The sequence below is a fragment of the Octopus bimaculoides genome, chromosome 2 (assembly GCF_001194135.2).
Source record: "Octopus bimaculoides isolate UCB-OBI-ISO-001 chromosome 2, ASM119413v2, whole genome shotgun sequence".
Lineage (NCBI taxonomy): Eukaryota > Metazoa > Mollusca > Cephalopoda > Octopoda > Octopodidae > Octopus > Octopus bimaculoides.
In genome coordinates this window covers 41,176,257-41,191,624 of record NC_068982.1, presented here as the reverse complement: position 1 = coordinate 41,191,624, position 15,368 = coordinate 41,176,257, and the positions used below count along the sequence as shown (strand labels likewise).

At 36.0% G+C, this 15,368-nt stretch overlaps 1 protein-coding gene across 1 annotated transcript in view; it reads right to left on the bottom strand.

The window, feature by feature from the left end:
* Nucleotides 1–15,368, bottom strand: part of LOC106884228 (mucin-17) — a 150,229-nt gene that overhangs the window by 15,416 nt on the left and 119,445 nt on the right. The window contains exons 4-5 of the mRNA XM_014935488.2: nt 8,241–8,358; nt 1,698–1,804 (exon numbers count right to left, since the gene is read on the bottom strand). Of these exons, the coding sequence (XP_014790974.1) occupies nt 1,698–1,804; nt 8,241–8,358 (225 nt within the window). The remainder of the gene's footprint in view (nt 1–1,697; nt 1,805–8,240; nt 8,359–15,368) is intronic.

The following is a 15,368-nucleotide window of genomic DNA, read 5'->3' as shown; positions in this document are numbered from 1 at the left end:
TCAATGTCATGATTAGCAAAAGTGAAACCGGTCAACAACCACAATACTCTTTAATTTAAAATATATTAAAACTATGTAAATTGTGAGCATTTTCCATCTATTATTTTATATATATATATATATATATACACACACACACACACAAACATGCATATAAACATATGAGTGTGTGTGTATTTATATGCAAATGTAAGCAAACACACGGACATACATTTGGGTGCAAGCACACACACACACACACACACACACACACACACACACGACAAGCTTCTTCCAGTTTTCATCTATGAAATTTACTCACAAGGTTTCGATTGGCCTGGTGTTATAGTAGAAAACACTTAACCAATGTGTTACAATGTGACTGATTGAAGTCACATAGTTGGGAAGTAAATGTCTTTTAACCACACACACACACACACACACATCTATGAGTGGATGAATGAAAGAAAGTGGCACTCAACACATTTGGTAGGAATTACAGATATTTTTTAATGACAGTTTGACTCAAGTATCATATGACTTCAAGTTTTGTGGGTGTGGAAGATGAATCCATCTCATATGATATTAGAAGAGATGGGCTTGTCCTACACATTCATGAAAATTAAAGTCATATGAAACTGAGTCAAACTTAATACATCATCATCATCATCACCATCATCATCTACTGTCTGCTTTCCATGCTAGTATGGGTTGGACGGTTTGATATGGAGCTGGCCAGCTGGGAGCTGTCCAGATTCCAGTTGTCTGTTATGGCATGGTTTCTATGGTTGGATGCCCTTCCTAATGCCAACCACTTAAAAGTGTACTGGGTGCTTTTTATGTGCCACTGGCATGGGTGCATTTATGCAGCACTGTCATTGGGCTGAGGCCATGCTGGGGCACTGCCTTGAAGGATTTAGTTGAACAAATCAACCCCATATATATTTTTTAAAACCTGCTACTTATTAAATCTTTCTCTGTTTGCTGAACTGATAAGTTATGAGGATATAAACAAACCAACACCAGCTGTCAAGCAATGGTGAGGGACAAACAGAAAGACACATGCTCATAGATACATACATATGAAAATACACACACACACACACACACACAACGGGCTTCTTTCAGTTTCCACCTACCAAATCCATTCACAAGGCTTTATAGTTGGCCTGGAGATATAGTAGAAAATACTTGTCCAAGGTGTCACACAGTGGGACTGAACCTGGAACCATGTGGTAGGGAAGCAAACTTACCACACAGGAAAACCTGCACCTGCATACACACACACACAAAGTTTTTTCCGTCACTATTTTTGACAATTTAATCATTAGTTTCCTTATAAACTATTATTTCAAAGTTATACACAGGACATTCCAGTGGCTTGTTTTTAGTCTGAGGTTATGAAGCAATCTGTAAATGGTGTATAAAGATTTAGAAGATGTAAAGAGAAAGAGTTTTCATGTTTGAAAGTAAACATTCAGACATAAAGGTTGCCTGTGTAATTTATACTTGTTTTGACCAGATAAATTTTAAACGTGTTTCAGTTAGAAATAATTTACTGAAATATGGTTGTTATCAAACATAAGAAACCAATATCTATTCTGTTATTTATTACTATATCAAAGGAAGACACAACAGAACCTGATATTGCATTAGTAAAATAAACATGATTACCATTTTTGAATGTTTATTAATGTCTTTTAGAGAATAATGCTCACCCTCAGTGATATTTAGTTCGTTACCAATTGCTAATTTCCATACTTTGCCTCGAACACATGGTGGTAAGCCACTCCACCATAATTCACGGGCTCTTTTTGTCTGTTTCCTGAAATAAGAATTGAAATATATACATGTAATGTACATGTAATATATACACACACACACAAAAATTTGAAATGTGAACAAAATCAATATATTGCATATACATTAGAGTCAACAGACTAAAATACTGTCAGCATTTTTTTTTTCATATAATCTCTTCTAATTTCATGTTTACATACTTGCATTTGAGGTCATAAATTCTTGGAGTGAATTACTTAACGGTGAAAGAAGAGAAAGTATTTTTATTTTTTACAACCAAGATGTGAGTTGAAGTGAGAAGAGTACATTAAATTTTACCCGAACAGACAATACAATCATGAATGCAGTGTATTAGACACCCACTCAATTCTGATGTTAGCAATTCTCAACATTCTTATTGTTTTGGTAATGTTGGTTATGTTTTGAGATCTTCAAGACTTTGCATACATTTTACTTTTAAATATTCTGATTTAACCACTTGTCACCATTGATTTAACATCTACTTTCCCATGCTCATACTGGTCAAATGGGGACATATTGGGGCAGAGTTTTCTATGGTCAGATGCCCTTCCTCACATCAATCATTATTCATTTCCAGGTGAGGCAATAATCTCTTAGTCTATTGAACAACAAACAACCCCGACATGGTTATAGAGAGAAATGGAAACAAACTGTTTGAATGACCCTTTTGTTCATTAACATCACACAACATGCTAAGGTATATCATTGTTAAGAAGCCTGGACATGGTTTTGCAGTGGACTGCAAGCAAATGACACAGTTCCACATGGACAAAGAGACAATTGTTTACAATCAGTGAACACACATGAAAGTGAGTGGGAATATGAACTCACACATGCACACACACATGCACACACACACACACACACACACACACACACACACACACACACACACACACACACACACACACACACACACACACACACACACACACCATCATCATTTTAACATCCACTTTTCCATGCTTGCATGGGTCAGACAAAATTCATTGAGGGAGATTTTCTATGATTAGATACCCATCCTGTTACCAACCCTCATCTGCTTACACGCAAAGTAATATTTCTTCATTACCAAATATATTTTTCACAGAAGACTGGAAACAAACAACACTGCTTGTATGACAGTGACAAGAATATAAACATGCACACGCACACACACACACACACACACACACACAATGAGTTTCTTTCAGTTTCTGTCTATCAAATCCACAGACAAAGCTTTGGTTGGCCCCAAGCTATAATAGATAACACTTGTCCAAAGTGTCATACAGTGGGACTGAACCCAAAACCATATGTTTGAGAAGCAAGCTTCTTAACCAAACAACCATGCCTGTGTCTACACACACGATGGGCTTCTTTCAATTTCCATCAAACAAATCCATTCAGAAGGCATTGGTTACTCTTGGGCTAAGGTAGAAGACACTTGCCTAAGGTGCCATGCAGTGAGACTGAACCTGAAACCAAGTGGTTGAGAAGTGAGCTTCTAAACCACACAAACATGCCTGACCCATACATCAATGAATTACATATTCATCAAATACTATGAATATATCATTGAAATCTACCCATAGGTGCAGGCGTGGCTGTGTGGTAAGAAGCTTGCTTCACAAGCACATGGTTCCAGGTTCAGTCTCACTGCATGGCACTTTGGGCAAGTGTCTTCTGCTATAGCCTCAGGTCAACCAAAGCCTTGTGAATAGATTTGCTAGACGGAAACTGAAAGAAGCCCATCGTGTGTGTGTATATATATATATATATATATATATATATATATATATATATGGGAGAATGTACGAAAAACCAACAGACGAGGACAGGTGGTGTAAACAACAAAAGGATGTATTAGTATGACGCTATACATACATATATATGTATATGTTTATGTGTCTGTTCCCCTGCCATCACTTGACAAATGATGTTGGTGTGTTTACGTCCCCCGTAACTTAGCGGTTCGGCAAAAGACCAATAGAATAAGTACTAGGCTTACAAAAAATAAGTCCGATGGTTGATTTGTTTGACTAAAGGTGGTGCTCCAGCATGGCCACAGTCAAACGAGTAAGAGAATAAAGAATAAAAGAATTCCTATATTTGTGATTAATTCTGCTTTGTCACTCATTAAATGTATTTCTTTGCTTGTCTTAAGCCAAGTCTTATGATATCTTTTCTTTTACTTGGTTTCAGTCATTAGACTGCGCCCATACTGGGGAATTTTTAATCGAGTGAATCAACGTCAGTAATTATTTTTTTCTTTTAAGCCTGGCACTAATTGTATCAGTCTCTTTTACTGAATTGCTAGATTAGGGGGATGTAAACACACCAACACCAGTTGCCAAGCGGTGGTGGTGGACAAACACTGACACACACACACGTGCACATGAGGGGCTTCTTTCAGTTTCTGTCTACCAAATCCACTCGCAATGCTTTGGTTGACCTGAGGCTATAGTAAAAGATACTTGTCCCAAGATGCCACGCAGTGGGACTGAACTGGGACCCATGAGTTTGGGAAGCAAGCTTCTTACCACACAGCCACGCTTGCACCCATGTCAAACATTTCCTAACATTTTTCTCTTTACTTTCTATCAGGCAAGTAAACCATTTTCTCTCCATTCATAGTTATCTGTATTTCCAGTCAGCTGGTGTTATATAGAAGCTTTATGATCATCAACTCTATTGAATATATCAACATTATTTACACAGCTTTCTCAACAATAACAATGGTAACCTCCTGCTAACTCATCTATCTGCCTGTGTTGTACAGCTGTCAATATTGTCATATACTACTTAGATGTGCTGGGTATCACATTCTTTTTCAGACAATTATCTAGCAACACTTCCTGAACCAACAAGAATATCAAGTTACACTGATGCTGTTTCGCTTGAATTATAAAGTGGACTAGCATCATATATTGTGTACCAGAGGAGAAAACTGCCAACGGGGGGGGACACACACACACACACACACACTTCTATGTTATCACTCAGCCTACAAGAAATAGCAGCTTGATTTTTATCATATCTCACTAGCATCTTAATATCTATCTATCTCTCTCTCTCTATAATATATATATATATATATATATATATATATAACTTGGAATGAATGAAGGATGCATTGAATAATGTAGTTCTAGAAACACTATGCTTGATAAAAAAAATGGAAAAGTCATGGCTTGAACAATTTTGATCACAGGTCTGAAGAAATAACTAGACAGAGTATAAAAAATGAATAATAATTGTTTCAAATTTTGGCACAATGCTAGCAATTTCAGGAGAAGGGATAGGTCGTTTACATGGACCTCTGGGCTCAACTGGTACCTATTTTATTGACCCCTGAAAGGTTGAAATGCAAAGTTGACCTCAGCAGAATTTGAACTCAGACCGTAAAGATGAATGAAATTGCATAGCAGCATTTTGTCCAGTGTGCTAATGATTCTGCTAGCTTGCTACCTAGATAATAATAATAATAATAATAATACAAGGCCTGAAACTTTGGGGAGAGTGGGATAATTGATTATATTGACCCTGGTACTCAACTGGTACTTATTTCATTGACCCTGTAAGGATGAAAAGCAAAGTCAACTTCAGTGGAATTTGAACTCAGAACATAAAGACTAGAAATGCTGCTAAGCATTTTGTTCAGAATGCTAAACATTCTGTCAGCTTGCCTACCTTTCAATAACAATTTTTCAAATTTTGGCACAAGGTCAACAATATTACAGGAAGGGGGATTACATCGATCCCTGTAGTTGACTGGTATTTTATCTTATCAACCTTTGGAGGAATGAAAGATAGAGATGACCCTGGAGGATGAAAAGCGAAGCTGATTCTGGCAGAGTTTAAATTCAAGATGTAATGGGTTGGAAGAAATACCGCTAGGTATTTTGTCTGATATTGTAACAATTTTGCCAGCAAGCCAATGGTAATGAAGTAGTTGCTAAATTTTCAAAGCAGCAGTAGGTATCATTGTAACTAGGCATAAGGTACCTAACTCTTTGGATACCAACACACCTGAAACTGCTCTTCCTTCTATGGTACAAATTCTTTGTTTTCAACTGATCTGAATTAAAAACATCCATTAAAATTCCAGATATCAGCTTAAAAAATACAAATTGAGTTTCATAAATTCTTCATTGTTTTAAAAATTAATTGCAATGAAGGCAGTATATTTCTACATAATTTTGGTAACAAAAAGATTATTAAAAGAGTCACAACTAAAAGAAGCTGGAAAACATAAAAAAATGTTTAGCAGAAAATATACCAAGTGTAAATTAGATTTACTGGTTATTTCCTAAGACTGGAACAGAAGGTTTGAAACTGAAAAACATTCCAAGGAATTTACCTGTTCAAACCTTCTGTATGCTTCCACTAATTACAAATGAACACCTGCTGGTCATGTTGTTTTTATCTTGTCATATGTACACAACTTCTATCTGCATACAGCACTTTGTTTAAATGTAAACACGTACAGGGAAGAGTAGTTTAGCAACTATTTATTCTTTTATTTGTTTCAGTTATTTGACTGTGGCCATGCTGGAGCACCACCTTCATGAAATATCTGGGCTCTTTTACCTTTTACTTGTTTTAGTCATTGGACTGTGGCCATGCTGGGGCACCACCTTGAGGAATTTAGTAGAAGTAATCGACCCCAGTACTCATTTTCTTTAAGCCTGGTACTTATTTTATTGGTCTCTTTTGTTGAAACACTAAGTTACAACAATGTAAACACACCAACATTGGTGGTGGGGTACAAACACAGACACAAAGACACACACACCCATATATGTATACACACATATATGACGGTCTTTTTTCAGTTTCTGCCTGTCAAATCCATTCACAAGGCTTTAGTTGGCCTAAGGCTATAGTAGAAGATACATGTCTAAGGTGCCATGCATTGGGACTGAACCCAGAATCATATGATTGGGAAGCAAACTTTTTAACAACACACCCACACCTGCACCTATATATGTGTGTGTATGTGTGTGTGTGTGTGTGTGTGTATGTGTGTGTGTATATATATATTATATATATATGTGTGTGTATGTGTGTGTGTGTGTGTGTGTGTGATACTTTTATAAGAAAAGTGGTGACAGTGACTTCAAAGTTTCAGCCTACTAGGCTTCATCAGACAATCCAATGAAAACTAACAGGCTCAAATTTTGAAGTCGCTGTCACCACTCTTCTTGTGAAAATATAATATGTACTCTACAAAGATTGAGTAATCCTTTAGCTCAATGTAAAATTGTTTTTATTGTAACTCAACATAAAAACAAACATTAAAATACATACACACATACATACCACATCATCATCTGTTTTCCATGCTGTTATGTGTTGGATGGTTTGACAAGAGCTAGTAAGCCAGAAGACTGCATCAAGCTCTACTGTCTGCTTTGGCATGGTTTCTATGGCTGAATGCCCTTGCTAATGTCAATCACTTTACAGAACGTACTGAATACTTTTTTACACACACACATACAGGTCACTGTCCTGTGATAGTAAAATCAACAGTGCCTGATGATTGTGCTAGGACACCAGATGTGTTAACAAAGTCTGTCTGGCATGCTCTCAGCACATGAAACTAATAGTAGCACATCAAAACATATATTGTATTTATTAAACAATATATTCGGTCATCCCATAAATAATGCGGTTTTTTAATACTTTATTTTTCAAAATTAAGATAAAGTTCTTTTTTAATCTAAAATATAATCTTCATTTGCTACAATGCTCTTCCATCTATCTGGTAGATCTGCAAGGCCCTTCTTCCAAAATTTACTTGTCCATGACAAAAAATACTCTAGTACTGTTTTGACCTCATCTACAGAATTCATACTTTTTTCTGTCCAAATGATTCTGAAGACTGCAGAATAAATGATAATCAGATGGGGCAATGTCCGGCAAATATGGTGGGTGGGGCATCATTTCCCATTCAAACTGCTCCAGCCTTTGGAATGTCATCCTCACTGTATGTGGCTGAACATTAACCTGATGGAAGAACATCATTCATCTTGAAACCAAAAATGGTCATTTTCTACTGTGAGTAGCTTGAGCATCTGTCGTCCTGCATGCATCTCAGACATGCTTGGCTGACAGCACTTCTATGCTTGTAAAGTTTATCCCGAACAGGCAAAGCTCCCTGGTAGCACTGCCAGGCCAGAGATTTTTGGAAATTATCCATTGGTCCTAGCCTGAAAGTTTTCTGGAAAAAAGCAACCAGCTGATCTTTTTTGATGCCCAATGTTTCCCGGAGATCATTGTTGTACTTTTCCTCCACTAATCCTCTTTCAAATTAAAACAACCCCCCAAAAAACCAAGAGAAATTAATATATTATACAAATCTATTTGATATTTTCAAATGAAATTAAAAACCATTTACCAGATACTTTATGTATGTATATATATATATAAGATTTAAATGAAACTTGAAAACTTACGTAATTTCCCAGTTTGGAAGAACTTCACTGTTCCAAGTCTTTGCAGCTGCAACCAATTGTTCTTCATGCTTCAACTGTAGCTGCAGATGCTTCTTTTTCTGCCGAATATCTTTTTGCTCTGAAAATATATTGGATTTTCCAAGTAAAGTTTTAAAAATAAAAAAAAAACAAAACAAACTAAAATGAAATAAAAAATCTCAACACACACACACACTGGTAGGCCGAGTAACAATATATGTGACCGTCAAATACACTAGCAAGTCCACCATAAATAATAATTCAATTTGATTAACCATCATGAACATTACAGTTATTACATGCTTCATTTCTGTTTTAAATCACTGGAATCATGCTGATGGAAGAAAGCTCTCCCTTTCTGTCTGTCCGTATCTCTCATGCACACTCATTCTCTCTTTATGTATCATAAGTTTTTAGTAGCAGGTATTCAAATAGTGTCTCTTTTGGAATATAGACATAAATTACAGTACAAGGGAGTGCTGAAAAGTTCCTTCCTGGCTTTAAAGGTATCATGCAAGGTCTGGTTGGACACCCAATATTCTGAGCTTCTTTCATAGGGCTTAGAAAAACTGAAGGACGACTGCAATAAGTGTGTGAATCTGAGAGGGGAATATGTTACATAAAATCATAATTAATTGATCTTCCTGTATTTTTTTTACTCAAAGCCAGGAACTTTTCAGCAGCCACTTGCATATTTCTTGCATTTACACACACACACACATGCGCATGTGCATGTGTACATACTATATAAATGGGAAGAGTATTCAACAGAATTCAACTGAAAATTCTTCTCTAGGTACACCATGGGCATCACTTAATATGCACATTGACCAGAACATCTAAACAGAAGACAATGAAGGGGAAAATAAACTTGTGATAATAATGTTGTTGTTGTTGTTGGCACTCCGTCGCTTACGACATCGAGGGTTCCATTTGATCCGATCAACGGAACAGCCTGCTCGTGAAATTAATGTGAAAGTGGCTGAGCACTCCACAGACACGTGTACCCTTAGCGTAGTTCTCGGGGACATTCAGCGTGACACAGTGTGACAAGGCTGACCCTTTGAATTACAGGCACAACAGAAACAGGAAGTAAGAGTGAGAGAAAGTTGTGGTGAAAGAGTACAGCAGGGTTCTCCACCATCCCCTGCTGGAGCCTCGTGGAGCTTTAGGTGTTTTCGCTCAATACACACTCACAATGACCGGTCTGGGAATCGAAACTGCGATCCTATGACCGCGAGTCCGCTGCCCTAACCACTGGGCCATTGTGCCTCCACAATAATAATAATGCATAATCCCATCCTGGCCATTTACCAAAGTTCAACAAGATTGTTTAATCAGAAATCTGTGTGTGGTTTCTTTTGACTTAGATGATGACATTAATCTAGACAAAGAAACAGTAGCCATTCTGACAATGACAGAATGTAAACATTTCAATATAAGTAGATAAATAGCAGCAAACTCCTCACGCAAGTCAGCAGTAACCATTTCGATAGAGGGAATAACCATCATTGCATAACAGATAAGTAGCTAACTCGATAAAGAAATTTGGGAACCATTTTGACATTAGGAGAATTATTGATTTTCCATTCAGTCATTTTCAATCTACTGTGAGACAAAACCTCAATAAGCTATTGCTAGATTATCTATGCTGATTGTAAGCCTACATATCCTTGATGGCCAACAGCAGATTGAATGAAATGTTCTCATGGCCAGGTGATTAGCTCTGGTCTAAACAATAGCAAATAGCTGAAAGAGCTGCAGTAAAATTAATTGAAGGTAAAGTTAGCTTGGATATCATGCGGCTTAGATATTGAACGCATCACATTTCTAGTATGACTTTTGTAAGGGATATTTCTTTAAACTAAACCACATTTGGGATGCTACTGTAGGTGCAGCAAGACATACAGACACATTCCTGGTTCTGACCCATAAGCATACTATCCCCTCTCACTACCTTTTCTACTGTTTCTACAATGGCCTTTGTTCGTTGGAGTTAGCTGGTCTTGTGCAACAGGCACTCATGCACAGGACCAGTCAGCTCCAAAGAGCAAAACCTGTTGTAATGGCTGTAGCAAAGAACTTATTTAAAAAATATTAAAAAGTTTCTTTTTAAATGCATGTGCATGCACATATGTGAGTGTAATACATACACACACATATATACACACACACATACACAGTGTGTGTGTGTGTGTGTGTGTGTGTGCATGTGTGTATTGCTTAGGTAAAATTGTATCTCTATGATTCGCTCTGTAGCATCCAAACCCTCTTTCCTGTCCTACCTTACTTTATCAGGAAGTGAATCCTTTCATTATTCTCAATTTTTATCTGCTTAAATTCCTGTTATTACAACCAGCCATTCATATCGAAATAGTTGTCCAACCAGTTATTATGATTTGCCATAACTGAGTTTCAGACCATTCTTGAATATTTAATGAATCACTGTTCACTTTTTTTTGCCCTTTTTCATACAGTACAGATCTACTATTGTTATATTGAAGCTTTTATTTTTTACACGTGTACCAGGCCTTATAAGCCAAAATGCACTGTTATCAGTTGGAGAATTTCAGGACATTGACATCCCTTTCATACAATAAATATCCTCTACTTGCACCACCATTACCACCAGCAATGCTACTGTTATTACTATTACTATGACCATTGCTAGAAACAACAACTACTACTACTATTACTACTGCTGCTGCTGCTACAGCTACTACATTATAATAAATGATAGATTCAACAATCAGTGCCTTTGCACCACTTGTTGCCTGAATATGAGATTATCTAAATATAATCCATGTACTTAAGTTGTATGACAATTATAGTCCCTCATTCTTAATTTTATACCAGCTGACACGGAATGAAATTCTTGCACGGTAGATGTAACATTAACCCTTTTGTTACCATATTTTTGTTAAAATAAAAACTACCTTTCTTTTAATTAATTTCGAAAGTAATGAAGAATTTAGTAAAACGGCTCATTATTATGCTGGTATTTGAGACTTAAATTAAAAAAAAAAAGTTAATAGATTTTAATTTAGATCCCTCTAAACAGGAAGGTTATATCATAGAATCTGAGGTGGTTTCAGTGAGGTTGGTATGAAAAGGATTAAACACTGAGTGTAATCTTGAAAGCTAGTTTTGACTTCCAGTTGACTGTAGCACTGTCAACAGAAAGAGATTAAAAATCTAATCACAGCACACAAGGGTGTGGTGTGGTGTGGTAGGAGGAAAGTGCTGTACCTGAGACAACAGGTTATTTCTTAACATAACACATACTTCTAAGTCTTATTGAATGGAACTGTACTGGAGCATTTAGCTGCTAAAACAGATGGCCCGAACAAATATGAAGAATATTGAGAAGCTAAACAACAGCAGATGCATATTCAACATAATAAATTACATAGAAATATTGAAAAGTCAAGTAACAGAAGAGCTGTATTGCATTGTGTAAATGGTGGTGGTAAAGGGGACGAAAATCACAGAGTTAAATAACAACCTAATGACAGAATGCACAGAAATTCTTCTGATGAACTTACTGTATATGACTAACTTCATCTGTAAGAAACAAATTAAAGTAAAAGAAAAAAGCATTTTCTTATTAAAAATGTGTTTGTATAGTTACTGCATCAACTTTCTTTTATAGGTTAAGCATCTGTTCTTAGACAGTACATATCTATAGTTAAGCAAATGGGGTACTCAGTTGTGGTTATAGATTTCAATAAACAATTTATTTTCAGCTTTAATTCATCAGAGACAACCAGTGTAATATTGAATATTTTATGGAAGTCAAGTGTAAAGCAGGTATTGACTGGATACTTATTAGTACTAGCTTAACTTATATTATCTATAGTTTACATCGTCTATATAGATTCGCTTTGATTTGACGTTCGTTTTGTGCGGCTCTACCTAATAATAGATATTTCACTTTAGGAGTATTTATGATTTATCACTTGCTTTTACTTATTGAACCACAGTAAAAGGATGTCAGCAGTTATTCCAGTAATGTTTGGAGAGAAGCCATACTGTAGAACAGGCCTGCATCACTTGGAAAGTAACAAGGACCACACTATTTTAAAGAAAAAGCCACAGTAGATTTCTAAATAAACGAATATTTTCAATTTTAATTATACATCACAAGAAAAAAACAAACAAATAAAAAAACATAAACAGAAGAGTGACTTTTAATTTTTATTTTCAAAACTGTATGCATATAAGAATGTTGTCTCCTCTACACCAGCAATTTTAACTACTACTACTCCCTCCCTCCACAAACAAAATGTATCTTTAGCTGTGACAGAAAACCTTAGCAAGTCATATATGTAGTAAGCAGCCATATGTTGTGCAGACTTGCTGCAAATATAAACATAAATAATTAGACAGAAAACAATGGCCTTTCAAAGCTAGTATAGATTAAATGTAACTGCTACTGAAATTAGATGCTCATACTTCTATCCAAAACCACTGACCAATCTAAGACCATTAACATAATTTGAATTGTAACTACTCACAATTTGAAACACTTAACAATCTTAAATATGAAGGATATTGAGAAGCTGAACGACAGTAGATGCATATTCAACATAATAAATTACACAGAAATATTGAAAAGTCAAGTAACAGAAGAGCTGTATTGCATTGTGTAAATGGTGGTGGTAAAGGGGAAGAACATCACAGAGCCAAATAGCAACCTAATAACAGAATGCACAGAAGTTCTTCTGATGAACTTACTGTATATGACTAACTTCATCTGTAAGGAACAAATTAAAGTAAAAGAAAAAAGCATTTTCTTATTAAAAATGTGTTTGTATAGTTACTGCATCAACTTTCCTTTATATGTTAAACATCTGTTCTTAGACAGTACATATCTATAGTATGTTAAACAAATGAGGTACTGAGTTGTGGTTACAGACTTCAATAAACAGTTTATTTTCAGCTTTAATTCAACAGAGAAAACCAGTGTAATTTTGAATATTTTATGGAAATTAGATGCTGAAATTTCCATCCAAATTTACCGACCAATCTAAGATCATTAACTTATTCGAATTGTGACAACTCACAATTTGAAACAACAATCAAGTATCTTTTGTATCAGGACTGGTATATAAGATACACTTAAGAAAAATAAAGTCTCAAAAAAAAAAAAAAAAAAAAAAAAAAAATCACCCGGGATCCTGTATGCAAAGTTGGGTCTCCCATAAGCTTTAATGCACTAAAAAGCACTATGAGATTGGAGTGTGTCTAATATATCTGTCTTTTATGCCATCAAATACTGTTTCTAGGTTTTATGCAGTGGAGCAGCCAGAGCTTCTGTTTTCCTTGGTTATTACAAGTAACTTAAACCGAAATGAGCAACCCATTTCTGTCAGAGTAGCACCACTGAAGACTTTTCCCTTTATGTGTTTAAGACAAATCAATTTGCTAGCATCCACTTCTTTGAACCTAAATCTCTTGAGAAGGATTTCGGTTTTACAAATTAAGGTAACAAAACACTTTCCTGTTACCAAGAACCCAAACCACTACTTATGTCTATAAGCTGTACTTAACTCATTAATCTATGAAGAGGTGCTGATAAGTTCCTGGCTTCAAGAGTATCGTGAAAAGTCTAGTTGGAGGCCCCAACCTTCCAAGTTCTTTTACAGGGCTTAGAAAAACTAAAGGACTGCTGCAATAAGTGTGTGAATCTGAAGGGAATATGTTGAATATAAAATCATAATTAACTGATGCTCTTGTATTTTTTTTTACCCAAAACCAGGAACTTTTCAGCATCCCCTCATATTTACAACTAAGCAAACTAACCCGAGTAAGATGTGAACTTCAAAACAGCAGGCATTGAATAATTACCAGTCATAGTAGTTTGTAATTCAGCATTCATTTCTATTTCCACATTATATTCTTCTACAACTAAAACCATCATGTTTGCAGACAATATCATTGGCATATGTTCATGAAGTACAAGTAACTTCTCCAGATAACTTTTAACTAAACTACCTCGACATACTGTTTTGATGTTTGCATAAATTAGACGCTGATACCACTTTTGTGATATTTGCAAGATTTGCTGCAAAAGGTGTTGCACCTGAATGCTCTTTCTAATAAAAACCAAACAAATCAAAGCGAGAGTATGTAATAATATAAATGGCATGCATGCATGCAAACAAGTGTATGCTTTATATTAAAATTAGAACTGGTCTGAACTGAAGCTAGCTATAAAGATATCTTCAGGTGTGGTTTTGCGGTAAAAAGTTTGCTTCCCAACCACATGGCTCCAGGTTCAGTCTCAATATGTGGCACCTTGAGCAAGTGTCTTCTACTATAGCCTTGAGCTGACCAAAGCCTTGAGAGGATTTGGTGGATAGAAACTGAAAGAAGCCCGTCGTATATATATTTGTGTATCTATGTGTGTGTGTATGAGTCTTTGCATCTGTGTTTTTCTTCAACCACTGCTTCACAACTAGTGTTGGTCTGTTTATGTTCCTTTAACTTACTGGTTTGGCAAAAAAAGAAACCGATAGAATAAATACCAGGCTTATAAAAGAAAAAGTACTAGAGTTAATTCATTCAACTAAAATTGTACAAAGTCGTGCCCCAGCATGGCCACAGTCTAATGACTAAAACAAAAGATAATAGATAAAGAAACATACATATACACTCACACACACATACACATGTACATTATATACTTGACTCTGTTGGTTACGAATCACCATGGGTGCACTTAGGAGGTTCCCCTCTGGGGTACAAGTCTGGGCAGAAAGTCGCCTCACCAGCAAACACACAACCTAGGGTTGTTTTTATGGAAGACTAACAGTCGCCCATGCATACCAGCCTCCCTTCTCCATGCCACCGATGTTATCCTAGGGAAAAGCAAAGGCCAATAGAGCTTGGCACCAGTGACATCACAACTCAATTCTAGAGCTGAGTGAACTGGAGCAATATAAAACAAAGTGTCTTGCTCAAGAACACAACATGTAGCCCGGTCTGGGAATCGAACTCACAACCTCATGATCATAAGCTTGATGCACTAACCACTGAGCCATGTGCCTTCACATACATTACATATATATATATATATATATATATATATATATATATATATATATA